Source organism: Convolutriloba macropyga, chromosome 9 (assembly GCF_964194025.1).
Source record: "Convolutriloba macropyga chromosome 9, txConMacr16.3, whole genome shotgun sequence".
Taxonomy (NCBI): Eukaryota; Metazoa; Xenacoelomorpha; order Acoela; family Convolutidae; genus Convolutriloba; species Convolutriloba macropyga.
Window position 1 is genome coordinate 58,626,682 of NC_134476.1, and position 12,968 is coordinate 58,639,649.

The 12,968-nt window shown below is 35.3% G+C and overlaps 1 protein-coding gene across 4 annotated transcripts in view; it reads right to left on the reverse strand.

Annotated features, from left to right (window-relative positions):
- Positions 1 to 12,968, reverse strand: part of LOC142345890 (uncharacterized) — a 268,945-nt gene that overhangs the window by 227,501 nt on the left and 28,476 nt on the right. For all 4 annotated transcript variants that reach the window (XR_012759361.1, XR_012759362.1, XR_012759360.1 and 1 more), the window contains exons 3-4: positions 3,812 to 4,049; positions 821 to 916 (exon numbers count right to left, since the gene is read on the reverse strand). Coding sequence is in view for 1 of the 4 variants with exons in the window: in XM_075398324.1 (XP_075254439.1) it covers positions 821 to 916; positions 3,812 to 4,049 (334 nt within the window). In the remaining 3 variants the exon portion in view is untranslated. The remainder of the gene's footprint in view (positions 1 to 820; positions 917 to 3,811; positions 4,050 to 12,968) is intronic.

Sequence of the window (12,968 nt, forward strand, 5' to 3'; positions counted from 1 at the left end):
AGAATTCATTACGAAAATTTGACTTTTTCAGTTTTGCTGTGTGAACAAATGTAAAACGGAAAAAGAGCGTCAGACCACGAAACAAAAAAAAACAAGAGCACCGCAATATAGCTTCGCTCAGCTTACAGCTTCGCAGCAATAAAAAAGACCAACACGTTTATAATAATTGCTATGAACTTCGTTTAAGAACAATTAAGAATAGTCGTCTACGTATTCTCTTAGTTACAATCAACATGCGCGTAGGTACAGATATTTTAGATCGAAATTCTATAAACAAAACCGACTAAACGTCGGAAGAATTGCTGTCGAACGACTAATGGGAGCTCTAATCAATTGCAGCCAGCCTGTTGGGGGAGGGGGGCGCTAAATGGGACTCAGAACTTCAACAATGGGCTTCAAATAACCACATTAGAGGTTGACATATACCAATATTAAGATTTAAAGTGAAAAATGGCACCAGTTCTGGCGCAATCTCATTTGACTTTTAGTATTAAATTGCCGCCAATTGAGTTCAGTTGCTTGAAATTGTGATTGAGAGAGAATTCTAGATCACGCGAAACGCAAAAAGTCAAGGGCGTAAAAGTCATTCGAAAAGTCAAAACGCTCAAGCGAAAAATTTGCATAAAAAAGACCAACACGTTTACAACAGTTGCTATGAACTTCAGAGCAATTAATCAAATCTGCCAATTGATTTTGATATAACATTACCGGGTAGTTCACCATTTTTGATAGCAATAGTTGAATGTTCTCAGCTGATAACTTCATTAGTTTCAACGGGAGCGACACCATTATGGTGATTAAATAATAAAAGCTATCTTACTAATTTCAGATGCCTCGTTGCGTGTGCCCACAATGTCTGAAGTGATCCATCTGTTCAGGTAATGCGTGGACCTCGAAGGGTCAATCTCCAAGTCAACTGAAACATTGAGATACATGTCAACTTAGAGAGTACTTGCTAGAGATACATGTTGCTCATTAACACATTACTTCGATCTCAGAAACGTAACGGTGCCAACAGTTTTCACCAGCAGGTTCAACAGATTTGCCAAAACATGGAGCTCGAAGCAATCGATTGCTCGCCAGCTATCAATTGGTGAGACCTCATTTCGCATCAATTTTTGGAGAGTAAATAATTCAGCTCTCCAATTTTTGTTGCTTTCTTCTGGTTTACACTGAGATTAGAATTTATTTTAGGGCAAAAATTTGTTACATAGGCTTTATTGCAACTGTCGAGACCCTCGGGAATGATTTCTATTTTGTTTCAGCTTTTTGTCAATACCGTTCCATCTTCTTCGTCCAGCTTGTACAACGGTTATTAAGGAATCCCTTAAGAAGATGTCAACGCAATGATCGCCTTTTTCCGGAAATATATGATTTTAACCACATTTTTCTGCATAACATGAAATACTTTACGCGCCGCATAGAAACAGCAACAATGCACTAAAGAACCGAAATAGTTGAACTGATTAACTGAGTCTTCGGCACAGTCCTAATTTTGACAAAACACAGCAGTGCTAACTTGATTTCTGACATGATTGACAGGAGTTCAGATTGGAAACAAAACCGACTAAACGTCGGAAGAATTGCTCTTGAACGACTAGTGGGAGCTCTAATCAATTGCAGCCTGCTTGAGTCGGGGGGGGGGGGGGTGAGGGGAGCAAGCGAAAATTTTGCATAAAAAAGACACACACGTTTACGATAATTGCTATGAACTACGTTCAAGAGCAATTAAACATATTCTCTATGTTACTACCGAGATACTTAAAAACATCAGCAATTATTACATCACTATTATTCAATTGAAATTCAGCCTTAACAGCCAACAGCCTTAACAGCCAACAGCCTTAACTAACCCTAAGATTACGATGGACAGTTTTGATGAGATTCAACACCAGCTTATTGATTTCGAGCAGTTTTAATGCTTTTCATTTAGGTTATATTTTTGAATGAGAATCCAACGTCTTCTACATTTGCATAATCAGCAAAGAGAATGACTACCACTCTCTTGCGAACTAATGGTATGTCATCAATGTATGTGAGAAAGAAAAGCGGGCCCAAAATAGATCCTCGCTGTACATCGCAATTCAATTTACAACATTAAGATGCACCATTAACAAAGAAAATTTTGCAATTTTTCACCAGAAAAAGATCCGAATCAATTTAAACAGTTACATTGAATTCCATATCTTCTGAGTTTCTTTACAAGGATTGAAAGATTACTAGTGGTAAAAACTGCTCACAAGTAATTTACCATTTCATTTCGTTGTTTCACTGATTATGATTTTTTGGAATCCAATTATCTTCCAACAGATTTAAGAAAAACTTTCTATGAAAAAATACATTTGGTTTTACATGACTCTCTCAGAACAACTAGAAGAGATATCGGCCTAAGTTATTTTCATAAAGTTCAGCACTTGCCTTATATAAAGACAAAACTTTTGCTATTGCCAACGCTTTTTCGAAAAACACCTTTAAAAGGAAACACTATCCGAACACTAGATACGGAACGTTAGCCTGTGAGAGCAATATTATAATTTAAATGAAAAAGACCAAAACCAGAGTATGAATTATTTCTAAAACTGAGTACAAATTCCTCCAAATCTCATGCATAAATTTTATACAGAAAAATGGAAATTTTCTGACTACGACAAGTAGGCTGCGAATTGTTATTGAGCTCATCGGCAACATATTTATTGGTAGGTTGGCTATATTTTTGATAAGAGCTGGGTATGTGAATTTTTTTAGAGTTGTCTTTTACTCTTAAGATCATTGAGAAGCTTGTATATCCGTCTGTACTTCGCATACATGTATCAAACAAGCTTTGGTAAAAACGACTGCATATTTTCGACTTTCCTACATTCCTGAAATTTCGATAAAATAGATGTGGTCTATTCAACTTCATAATAAGCTTGGTATTTTTAAGTTTTTAGACATATTAAGCCACAGTGAATTTTTATTTGCTCTTGAAAATGTTAAGCGCAAATTAGTCTGTTGCTTCAAGAAAGAACTTGTTTATTAATGAAAAACAAACAGAACAAGGATCGTTACTTTAGAAAAAAAGATTACTGTTATTTTCTAGATGAGTTTCAGAAAAATTGTAGAGGTTTACTAGATTTCATCTCTTACATAGCGAGCATCTCAAATTTTCCTTATGTTATCACTTTCCTGTGAGCTTGTTGGCGGTTATGGTCTCTAAAGTTCTGATTCTCTAAAATTTCAACAAATACTGATTCATGATCCGAGCAACTAGCAGACGCTTGATAAATTCCGGTAGATTTTGGAGACGAAACGCTGAACCCATTTTCCGTAACACGATTGACGTAAATTATATTTAATAAGTTGTCTTTTGATAAATTCAAATTCATATCACCGCATATAATAACTTGTCTACTTTCCAAGTTAACACTTTCTAGGAACTCGTCCATCAGCGTGTCGATTTCGGTCTTGTCAGTGCGAAGTAGGTTATATAGAAGTACAATTTTAATATGAATCAGCTATGTCAAGCACATCTTGAACATAAACATTTAGACATATATTCAACCTCTCAGACATCATTTCTCGATGTTTCAAGGGTACTTCTGTTTTGTTGCCAAGCGCGACATTTTTATCAACGTATCTTATGCAAATCTACCTTGGTGTTATACCCCAAAGATATCGGAGTGCCCTCTTTTTCGCCGCGCCCTCTCCCCACCCCAAGAAAACAATCTTTAACATGGTATAACAACAGCAAAAGAGGCTTCAATTTCCATGTACCAATATTGGAGGTTGTATGTTGGGGGGGGGGGGGATTGTAGGATGATAGTAATAATACCTTCTGGTGGTGTGTTGCGATCCCTGTCGGATGAGTCGAAGAATGAAGAGATACAGCAGTCTATCTCTTGGATGACTAGTTTCACAAATGTCTTCACACACAGTCTGGTGAGGTGGTGGAGCAGCTGCTGTGCAGACAGAGTATATCTGTGCAGTACTGTGTCCTGGTGGATGAAATGATACAACTCAGTACAGTTCGCCATCCACACTGCTACACTACATGCCACTGCACCCCTCGTCTAAACATACATATGTACGCACAAACTTCATTGTCTGTTATGTGGTTATCAATAAACATGTCATTGAAACACAAACGCGATATATAATTAATCGTAACACGAAACATTGATAGACTGTCAGGCAATAACCGCAAATGAAGCAACGGTAATTAGGAATTGAGCACACTACCCTAGGGCGACGCACACCCTTAAGTTCGATATACTCGATTCCTCTATTTCCATAACCATTCTATAACCATTTCACACTTTTCATTCGGAGCGTAACGCGCTGGATTATTATATTTACCAGCACTCAATAACCATTTCAATAAACACTAAAAAACCAATTTTCCATTTAAAAAAACAAGAACAGTCATTTTACAATTTGAGAAAAAAAGTAAAAAGGGGTAATTAACACAGCCAGCAGATTGCCGGAATAGCTGCGAAAGAATAGACCTGCGTGCCATATAATAGAGATAGAAACAGATACAGATCTAAATTGAAAAAAATCGACGCCGCTCAAAAAAAACTAGGTAAAAAAACATTAAGCGATAAATTAATAAAGCTTGTTAAAAATCATTCCGCAGAAGCCTCTTATTAGGGACCTTTACTGCACAAATGAGTTCCTTTGACCTTAAACAAATTCAACTAAACTTAAGTTTTAAAGTGCTAAAGTCATTTTATTGAGTGAGGTAAGTCACATATGATCAAAATCTAATCACGCAAATAACCTAAAAACTTTCGCTAAAGCGAGTGAGAAATGACGTCACGCGCGCAAAAGCCGTTAGTGAGCCGAAGAAGTCATTCAGAAAATTTGACATTTTCAGCTTTGCTGTGTGAACAAATGTAAAACGGAGCGTCAGACGACGAAACAAAAAACATAGCCGGAAGAATTCCGGAAGCGACTCGAAGCACCAAAACTTCACAAAAAGCTGAAGCCATTACCTTTTGTATTAAACCATTAACTCATTACCTCCACGGGTCTGATCTAAAAATCGGTGAAATTTAAACCACTGTCACCAAGAGAAAGAAAATGCAGCAAAATTTTATTATTGAAAACGTTTGGTAACGTTAAAAAAGTCTGAAATATTTAGGATGGTCAAAAAACTGATAGCCTGACAAAGCTGAGAGGGCCATCAATTGCCCTCAGATAATTAATGATTCTAATCTCAAAAAGATCGCGAAAGCAAACGGCAGATAAAAACTTTTCAAAAAAGACAGGAAAGTCAAAATTATTCAAAAAAGAGTGCTCAAACTTAAGAATCAGAGAACCACTACAATTAGATTTCTAATCAAGGCAATTAAGACAAAAATAATACATGATTCTTCCTTGTTGTATATATGCTAGACAACAAGATTTCATACTAATTCAAAAATTAAATTAAGCATAGAAAAACAAAAGCAACAGAATAATATTCAAAGACAAACAATCGTCTAAAAACAATACCCAGCCCGGAATAAAATTGCAATGAATAATAGTAAGTCGAAATGTTGGAAAAGACTTTCTAGCAAACTCCCAGTACTGCCTTATTTTGAATTAAATCAATTGCAAACCGAAGAAACCAAGATCTAAGAAAAAGCTGAATTCATTCAATTTTTTAACAACTGAAAAAATCAATATAACGAAAACAAAAGTAGGTTCCAGGACAAAACTAGAATGATACAAACGAGAATGTGAAGAATATGGACACAATGTTAGGAACACCGTAACAAAAAGACCAATTCTTGATTTTTGAAAGTTAAAAATCAAATTTAAAAAATCAAGAAAAACGAGTACATTTCATTGATCAGCATTCGAGACATAGAAAAGACAACGAGTCATTCGAGACAAAAATCCAGCTTGCTGAAGAGAAAAAAACAAGAAAAAGCAGAATTCAGACATACGAAACAACGAAACATTTTGCAAAAAAGTGGTCAAAAAATATTTAAGACTGCTTTTATGAAAAAAATTTATCTGTTTTTCCAAAAACTTAACATCAAAAAATTATTGAATTTTTATTGAAACGAAATTAAAGTCCCTCATGTTCCCCAAAATACTATTTCTAGTAATTAAAAGCGAAATATAAACAAAAAACTGAAAAAAATAGGCAAAAAACAACGAAAACCGGATTAGCAAATGTACAATTTTAAGAAACAAAATTGCATCGAGGTAGAAAGAGGCATTGGGTATATGAATTATCAAAGGGAAGTTGCCATATTAACTGATTTTTGACAAAAAACAGCTAAAAGATTCAAAAATGGAGAAATTAATAGAAAAAAGCCAAAAATTAACTAAAAAATCAAGAAATATTTGCCAATTTCGCATTTGAAACGCAATTTCAGGCTATGCAAAATACTGTGCTAACAATTTCCCGGGTTTACATTTCAACATAGCATCGATTAAAAATTATTTCTACAAAAAACCAAATTACAAGCAAAAAAACTAGGCCACTTAGACGAAAAAACGGCTAAAAACGGTTATCTATATGTGCCATTCAGTCAAAAACTACTTTTCAATGTCAAAAAGTCATTCACTAAACGCAGCGCATGATCAAAAAACTTCTCTCGCTCAGAAAAAATTATTTCACACTGCAATTTTACTCGCTTTCGCTTTTAGGTCAAAACATCGTCTGAACGAATAGTACTTCCGGTAAAAAAAAAAAAACCTTAAGAAAACCAATACTCCTCTTCGAGTCGTAAAAACCAAGAGCACCGCAATATAGCTTCGCTCAGCTTACAGCTTCGCAGCTATAAACAAAACAAAAACAATTTAAAAAAATTTATTTTCCAAAATTTTTCCAACCGAAAAAATTTTTCCAACCGATTGACAGGCATGTAACCGAGCGTTCGTAACCACTCTATATATTAACAAACACTATACACGAAAAATGCATAAAGTTGATAAACAACAAAATCAAGAGATGAATCAATTAGATGATTAAATCAAATCTGCGCCTACTCAGGATTTTAAAAAATTCAAACATACAGGCAAAAATAATTCAAAATATTGAAGACCAGCACGTAAATTTTGAAGACAAGTTTGATAAAATAATATCTATTAACCATAAGCCAATGAAAAAATAATTCTCAGAAGAGTAACAATATAGAACATAAGCGACAAACGTCGGGCGCATTGCTCTCAAACGACCGGAGAGTGGTTGGCTTCGTCAGTACCTAGCCACTGTTTAGTGAGGCGAGTTTAGGCTTAAATGAAGGAGCGTGAGGTGAGCGCAACGCGGTGGGGGTGCACCGTGAAAGGGAATGGGGGAGTGGTGCAACAGTAGGGTGGGGGCAATGGTGGGAGGGGGATCTTTGACTGCACGGGGCCTTATGGCCTGCATGATTTACAAGGGGTGTGGATTGGGGAGGGGGGGTGATGTGAGGGGGGTGTGGGATTAATTTCTACGAACCTCCTTTCACACCAAAATTAAGTATCCAAACAGTTTCTATGAATAATATACTTGGAGAGTAGTGAGCTGAAACGAATTTAATGCCTACTGGGTGTTACCTCTTTATCCCGTTTCTGAGGACGAAAAGTGAAATGGGTCAGACAAAACATCGGTCAAGCGAAAAATCGCATTTAAAAAGCCAAAAGGATTAATATAATTGCTACAAAATTCAAAATATCGAATATCACTAAAAAAAATTCAAGATAATAAAATTTTTCGAACCATTTCATTGTCTCAAGAGACGATCCAGTATCCCTATTTCAAGCCTTAAATAGTTTCACCGGCTGATAAAGATACATAAAATAGGAACAAAATTTTCCAAAAATTTGAAATTGAAATGAAAAAAGTAGCAATATTCGCAATATTATTTTATTTGAAAACATTCCATTACATCTAGACACTATGCAGTAACCTATAAGCAAACCCCAGAGGAGGTTCCTTGAATCTTGAGGCTCGAAAAGCCTTAAAAAAATTGACACCTTTTTAAAACTTGAAAAAAATTACAAATAAAAAAATTGCTAAAATTTGTGATAAAATTAACAACTATTCCACGGCCAAGAAAAGATTTTCAGTAACCTATTATCAAACCCATAAGGAGGTTTTCTGGCCACTGGGTCTGGAAGAGCTTGAATAATGACAATAAATGTACAAAAAAGTCCTGTAAAAAAATGGCTAAAATTCGTGATGTCAAATTCTTGAAAAAAATTCCATTACATCTAGTATCTATGCAATAACCTATTAGCAAACCCTAGAGAGGGTTCCTTGAATATTGAGGCTCGAAAAACCTTAAAAAAATTGACACACTTTCAAAACTCAAATAAATTGCTTAAAATTGTGATAAAGTTAACAACTATTCCACGGCCAACAAAAGATTTTCAGTAACCTATTATCAAACCCTTAAGGAGGTTTTCTGGCCACTGGGTCTGGAAAACTTGAATAATGACAATATATGTACAAAAAAGTCATATGCAGTGACCTATTATGTAAACCTAGAGTAGGTTGCTTGGCTCTTGAGCTGGAGAAACCAAAAAACTGGAAAAAAAAATTGTCAAAACTTGCTTTGCTTTTTTGGATTACCTCTTATATAGCTTTCGGACCTTTTTGGATATAGCTCTTAAAACGGTCAAAAGAAGTACTTGTCTTGCAAAAACCTTTATCACCTTTCAGAAGCTGCAGTTTTAGATTCTAAAAAAGATAAAAGAAAGACAAAAATAAATTTTTCATTACAGGACGAGCTGTTACATTTTGATTATGAATCTGTATTTCTTACTGTTGCTTCCATTCGCTGCTCTTAAATAACCTTCAATTAGAGTGACATACACTAACTTGAACTTCTCTTTGAAATAAATTTTAAAAAGTTAATTTCTGAGTGGGGAAGTCATTTTCGAGAGTGAGATAAGTCACGCATGACCAAAAATTTAGTAACGCGAATGAACAAAATAACTCGCTCCAATAAGTCACACACGCACTTCAGTTGAAATTGCGTGAACGAATGAACAGAAAGCAGATTCGAAGTAGTTGTGACGTCATGTGGTCGTAACAAAAATCGCGACGACGAAATAAAAAAAAAACAAGAGAAGGCCAATAATAGCCCCAGCTATCGCTGTGCGTCTATTAAAAACGTGATCAAAAGGAAAAGCGAATTAAAAAAAGGAGAGCGCCTAAATAATAGCCGTTTGAGAGCATGACAGCGGCTATTAATAATCCACTATGACTTAATGACCGGGCTTTAAGAGTTTATCTCGCTCTTTTGATTTTGCAAAATATCGAATATCACTAAAAAAATTCAAGATAATAAAATTTTTCGAACCATTTCATTGTCTCAAGAGACGATCCAGTATCCCTATTTCAAGCCTTAAATAGTTTCACTGGCTCATAAAGATACATAAAATAGGAACAAAATTTTCCAAAAATTTGAAATTGAAATGAAAAAAGTAGCAAAATTCGCGATATTATTTTTTTTGAAAACATTCCATTACATCTAGACACTATGCAGTAACCTATTAGCAAACCCCAGAGGAGGTTCCTTGAATCTTGAGGCTCGAAAAACCTTAAAAATATTGACACACTTTCAAAACTCAAATAAATTGCTAAAAATTGTGATAAAGTTAACAACTACTCCACGGCCAACAAAAGATTTTCAGTAACCTATTATCAAACCCTTAAGGAGGTTTTCTGGCCACTGGATCTGGAAGAGCTTCAATACGGACAATAAATGAACAAAAAACTCCTGTAAAAAAATGGCTAAAATTCGTGATGTCAAATTCTTGAAAAAAAATTCCATTACACCTAGAAAACATGCAGTGACCTATTATGTAAACCTAGAGTAAGTTGCTTGGCTCTTGAGCTGGAGAAACCAAAAAATTGGAAAAAAAATTGTCAAAACTTGCTTTGCTTTTTTGGATTACCTCCTATGATATAGCTTTTGGACCTTTTTGGATATAGCTCTTAAAACGGTCAAAAAAGTACTTGTCTTGCAAAAACCTTTATCACCTTTCAGCAGCTTCAGTTTTAGATTCTAAAAAAGATAAAAGAAAGACAAAAATAAATTTTTCATTACAGGATGAGCTGTTATATTTTGATTATGAATCTGTATTTCTTACTGTTGCTTCCATTCGCTGCTCTTAAATAACCTTCAATTAGAGTGGCATACACTAGCTTGAACTCCTCTTTGAAATAAATTTTAAAAAGTTAATTTCTGAGTGGGGAAGTCATTTTCGAGAGTGAGATAAGTCACGCATGACCAAAAATTTAGTAACGCGAATGAACAAATTAACTCGCTCCAATAAGTCACACACGCACTTCAGTTGAAATTGCGTGAACGAATGAACAGAAAGCAGATTTGAAGTAGTTGTGACGTCATGTGGTCGTAAAAAAAATCGCGACGACGAAATAAAAAAAACAAGAGAAGGCCAATAATAGCCCCAGCTATCGCGGCTATTAAAAACGTGATCAAAAGGAAAAGCGAATTAAAAAAAGGAGAGCCCCCCAGCTATCGCGGCTATTAAAAACGTGATCAAAAGGAAAAGCGAATTAAAAAAAGGAGAGCGCCTAAATAATAGCCGTTTGAGAGCATGACAGCGGCTATTAATAATGCACTATGACTTGATGAGCGGGGTTTATGAGTTTATCTCGCTCTTTTGATTTTGCAATTTTGATAATCGCCGTATCCACTACATTACGTAATTCCATACGTGAACGAATTTAAAAGGTACGGAGAATTAAACAAAGGAGAGCGCCTAAATATTAGCCGTTAAGAGGCTGACAGCGGCTATTAACAAGCATGACAACGTTAAAAAGAAGTGCTTGTATGATTTGTCAAGAAATTGGCAAATATACTCATTGTGGAGAAAAATGACCTTTCAAAAATTGCAAATCAGTGAAAGGCCAAAAATGGTTATCTCTTTATGCGCCATTCTCTCAAAACACATTTCAGAGTCAAAAAATTATTCACTAAACGCCGCGCATGATCAAAAATCCGGCGTTTAGTTCAAAGAGCCGCTGGAAAACGACCAGAAGACCGAAATGGAAAAAAACATGACCAGAAGAATTCGGAAGCGACTCAAATCGTAAAAACTTTCAAAAAACCGTAAATGCAACTGAAAACATTACGTTCTGTCTGAAAATTTGACTCTACCTCACCAGAATTAGTTTTCAAAAAAGTCAGCTAATTTCAAAGACAAAGCCAAAAACTATGCCAATTAGTCATAACACAAACCTTAAACCTGCTGGTGCACAGACAGACTTTTTCAAGTAACTGAAAACAATCTCAAAAAAATGATAAGTATATGTAAAATTCTTTTAGAAAAACATAGCCGGAAAATTGCCGAAAAATAGCTGCAGATAACCCGATTGAAGCAGATTGAAACTGGGACTGAAACAGAAAAAGAAAATTAGGAAATTGACAGAATTTTTTTAAAATTAACAGAAGTGTCAAAGTGTTTTTATTTGGTGTGTAAATGTTGCAAAATCTTAACATAGCCAGCAGATTGGCGGAAAATAGCCACCGTTGACGCGCTTGATGCACATCGGGATTGAAACAGAAAAAGAAAATTGGTCGAATTTTTTTTCTATTTTCTTCAGTGTCAAATTAGGCGTACAGCTTCAGTTGGATACTAAAACTAAACTTAATTCAGCTTCTGAACAGAAAACTAATAAGCTTAATACCAATGTCATGACGAGTAAAACGAAGTCGTGACTTAGGTAAAACGAAACATAGCTGGAAGATTGCCAGAAAATAGCCGCGATAGCTTCGTAGATCTGCATTCTCAAAAACAACAGTAAAAAAGACAGACCAAAAAAATTTGTTTTCATTGAAGGCTGATATGTTATAATTTGATGAAAAATCTGTATACGTTTTTGCTGCCTCTATTAGCTGCTCTCAAATAACTTTCATTTAGAGTGACACGCACCCATTTGACGTTATCTCTTTGAATTTAAGTAAATAAAAGTCAATTTCAAAGTGAGGATGTCATTTTTGAGAGTGAGGTAAGTCAAGTGCGAACAAAAATTTAATCACGCAAATGAACAAAAAAATTCTCTCCAATAACAGTGAAAGATGACGTCACGCACGCAATTCGGTTGAAATTGCATAAACGAATGAACAAAACGTGGCTGAGACGTCATATGGTCGTAACAACATTCTTGACGACGATATAAAAAAACAGAAGGCCAATAATAGCCCCCAGCTATCGCTGTGCGTCTATTAAACAGAAAAATTAGAACATTTTGAGCTCAAAATGACCTTTTAACCTTAAACTACGGCTCTCACAGTAGCTTCAACACACTAAGCACTTGAAGGCCTACTAAACGCGGCTAAAGGCATCTAGTGAAACTTGATGCCAGCTGGGCGCTACCTGTTTATCCCGCTTTTAAGGACGAAAAGCCAAATGGGTCACGAGAAAATTCGGTCAAGCAAAAAATCGCATTAAAAAAGACCAACAGGACTAATATAATTGCTACAAACTTCGTTTGAGAACATTTTCCCGCTCAATCAGTGACCCACTCAAGGCCTGGCTGTCAGAGACATCCTAATCCTAAACCAAACAAAAACATAAAAAATGCAAGTTTGTTTGATTTGTTATAATAAATCAACTGCACTATTTAAAATTGAATTGTCACCTCTTAGCAATAATACTTATGAAATATCTGTCTATTAACTAGCAAACACAAAAACTCCCGCAGAAGGCTGAAAATCAGACGAAATATGCAAATAATCTAAAAACACCGACAAATGACTCAAAATAATTCAAAACATAGCTTTACTAACCTAAACAGATAAGACGAATACCTTGGCTGAAAAACTTAGAGTTAAAGCTACAGATCGCGTTGAAAAATCCGAACCTGATAAACATAGCCGGCAGATTGCCGGAATAGCTGCGAAATAATAGACCTGCGTGCCATATAATAGAGATACAGATACAGATCAAAATTGAAAAAAAAGACGCCGCTCAAAAAACTAGGCTAAAAAACATTCAGCGATAAATTAATAAAGCTTGTTAAAATTCATTCC